At 35.5% G+C, this 2,966-nt stretch overlaps 1 protein-coding gene across 1 annotated transcript in view; it reads right to left on the reverse strand.

The window, feature by feature from the left end:
• The window catches only part of LOC106874390 (uncharacterized), a 280,957-nt gene that overhangs the window by 12,670 nt on the left and 265,321 nt on the right, over nt 1–2,966 (reverse strand). The window contains exon 144 of the mRNA XM_052968226.1: nt 1,336–1,455. Coding sequence (XP_052824186.1) covers nt 1,336–1,455 — 120 coding nt within the window. The remainder of the gene's footprint in view (nt 1–1,335; nt 1,456–2,966) is intronic.

Genomic DNA, 2,966 nt, shown 5'->3' on the forward strand with positions numbered 1-2,966 from the left:
TATATATATATATATATATATATATATATGTATATATATATAGGAAAGTGGTTATACACCATTAGGTGTACACCCGCTTTCCTATATTAAATCTGTAGAAACAACGCAACGCAGAACTCTGAACTATCAACACAACAATATTTATTTACAGAGGAAATAGGCAGCACTTCGCCCTTTGGTTGCTGAGACGCCGTCAATGATGTTCAGAGGTTATTTGTCTAGCTCCAGAGTTGGAATGTTGGAGACACTGCTTGACATGACCATGCTCATGGCCGGCCGGCCAAGAAAGAGAATGAAAAGAGCGGGAACGTTTAGATGTTGAATTCCACGCATGCGCACAAGACAAGGCGTTACTACATATATATATATATATATACACACACACATTAATAGAATGAATACATATTTCAAGCTTATACTGCTTACTATTTAGAATCTTTTACTGGAAACAACCCTTAAGGTTGTTGTTATTGTTTAACTTCAGGTACACTCTGATTAACCACTGTAGGAGGAGAGAAGAGAATGCCAGTTGTTGGGAAATGGAAGTACGATGCAGTTGGAAGGGAGGAGGTGAGGGAATCCTTACAGAAGATGGCAAACAAGAAGGCACCAGCTACAGATGAGTGTACAGTGGAATGCCTAAAGACAGGAGGAGTGAATGGTTAGTGAGGCTTATGAATGCTTGTTATATGGCTGGAAGAGTACCAAAGGACTGGTGTAGTGCCTGTATAGTGTCACTGTACAAGGAGAAAGGGGATAAACGTGAGCATGGAAATTTTAGGGGTATAAGTCTGTTGTGTGTATTTGGTAAACTGTATGGGAGAATTCTGATTGTAAGGGTGAGGAACCAGACAGAGAGTGTACTAGGGGAGGAGCAGTGCAGTTTGAGCTGGAAAATGAATGGAACACCTGGTGTGTGTCTTGTTGTGGCTACCCACTCCTAAAAAAGCTGGGGAATAGACCTGGGTATATAAAAAAAGAAAATACAGTCTGAATAGACAGACCTATAATCTAAGGCTTTCTAGCCTTAATCCTCTTGTCTACTTAGAGGTATGCAGAACTATATTATGCAACATTTTCTTTACATAAGACAATGGGAAGTGATTTGAAGGAGATTTAGATGATATTTCTGACAGATAACATTACATATAGGGTCTCTCAACAGTGCACATTACAATCTGTAGGTAAAATAATGTAGTTTTTAAACGAGTTCTATGAAATAAATCAAATAGACTTATAGGACAATAAAACATGGCAAATTAATCACATACACACACATGCACCTACAAAACTTATTTAAGATTTAGATAGATCTAGATCTGAATTTGTACTTACATCAAATGTTCTATTTGTAGATGGTAACACTTCTTGTACAATTATCTCTCCTGTATTTGGTTTTATGAAGAAATACTTCTGACAATCACCGGTTTGTGTGATAGAGTAAGTTAGCGTATCCTGGAAGGTAAGAAAATTAGAATATCAACAAATGAAAGAGTTAAATATGCTTACCAAGTGATTTACTCAAAATATAGTCTAAACAAGTAAAAGTTGAGAAGCAAGATAATTTAGGTAAATGATGACAATGGGTTCATGATTAATATGATAGTATGAATGTGTTTTAAGAAACCAGTCATGCACAATAAGGATAAGAAACCAGTCATGCACAATAAGGATAAAACATTACTGACACAGGACTACATGAACTTTAGAAAATGTTTGGCTTATTCAGAGAGGGACAGACAGCATCCAAATCTCTGTACAGAGTCTTAAAGGTTGATGGGAGAAGGGGAAAAAAACTGTAACTTTTAGATTATCTTCAGATAGAAACCAGGTCTTCTACTAGGGGTACCTGAAGGCCAAGCAATGGTGTTAGACCTGGTAAGGGATAGTCTACTATACAAGAATAAGTGAAATCCAATTTCACTTACAAGACTTAGATCTCAATTCAGGGCTATGGTAGAACTACTACACAAAAATATCATCATCATCATTGTTTTAATATCCACTTTATCAAGACAGATTTTCTATGATTGCATGTTTTTTCTCTAACTAACTTTTACCTGTTTCTAAGCAAGGTAATATGGCCCAACATGTCTTTGCAAATTATTGGAAAGGAATGACATTCATTTAAAACAATCATGCAATATTAACACAAATGTACACTTATACATACATGCCTTTATATGAGGGGATGCCTAAAATTTCCTGGCTTTGGGTAAAAGAAAACACAGGAGGATCAGTTAGTCCTGATTTTATTCAACAAATTCCCCTCTCAGATACACACACTCATTGAAATGGTCCTTCAGTTATTCTAAGCCCTGTAAAGGAACTTGGAAGGTTGAACCTCCAAACAGACCTTTCAATGACACCCTTAAAGCCAGGAACATTTTAGCACCCCCTTGTACATATATATACACCAGGCTTCTTTCAGTTTCCATCTTCCAAGTTCACTCACAAAGATTTGATTGGTCCTAGGCTATAGCAGAAGACACTTGTGCAAGGTGTCACACAACAGAAGTTGAAATCAAGCCATGTAGTTGGGAAGCAAACTTCTTTACTACAAAGCTATGACTGCACTGAAATGTGTGATTGTAAAATGAACTTTTTAACTATATGGCCAAGTCTAGAACTGCTAGAGTGGGAAAAAAATGTGAATGGTCTCAAATCAACTGAAGTGCTCTTCAGAATTATTGCTCTTTGATGAAAGCCATCATTTAGTCATTAGTTGTTCAGGTCCATATCAACTATAATCAAGAAGAACTATTATCAAAGATGCTCCACCCTGGGCCCTTTTTGCATATCCAGAATTACATTGCCCAAAGTGTTGTTCTTTTTCTTTTTTCAGATTGTAGGTTGTGATTTGAAGAGGTTTAGAATAATAATAATAATGATAATAATAATAATAATAATAATAATAATAATAATAATAATAATAATAATAATAATAATAATAATAATAATAATAA

The sequence above is a fragment of the Octopus bimaculoides genome, chromosome 5, assembly GCF_001194135.2.
Source record: "Octopus bimaculoides isolate UCB-OBI-ISO-001 chromosome 5, ASM119413v2, whole genome shotgun sequence".
Taxonomy (NCBI): Eukaryota; Metazoa; Mollusca; class Cephalopoda; order Octopoda; family Octopodidae; genus Octopus; species Octopus bimaculoides.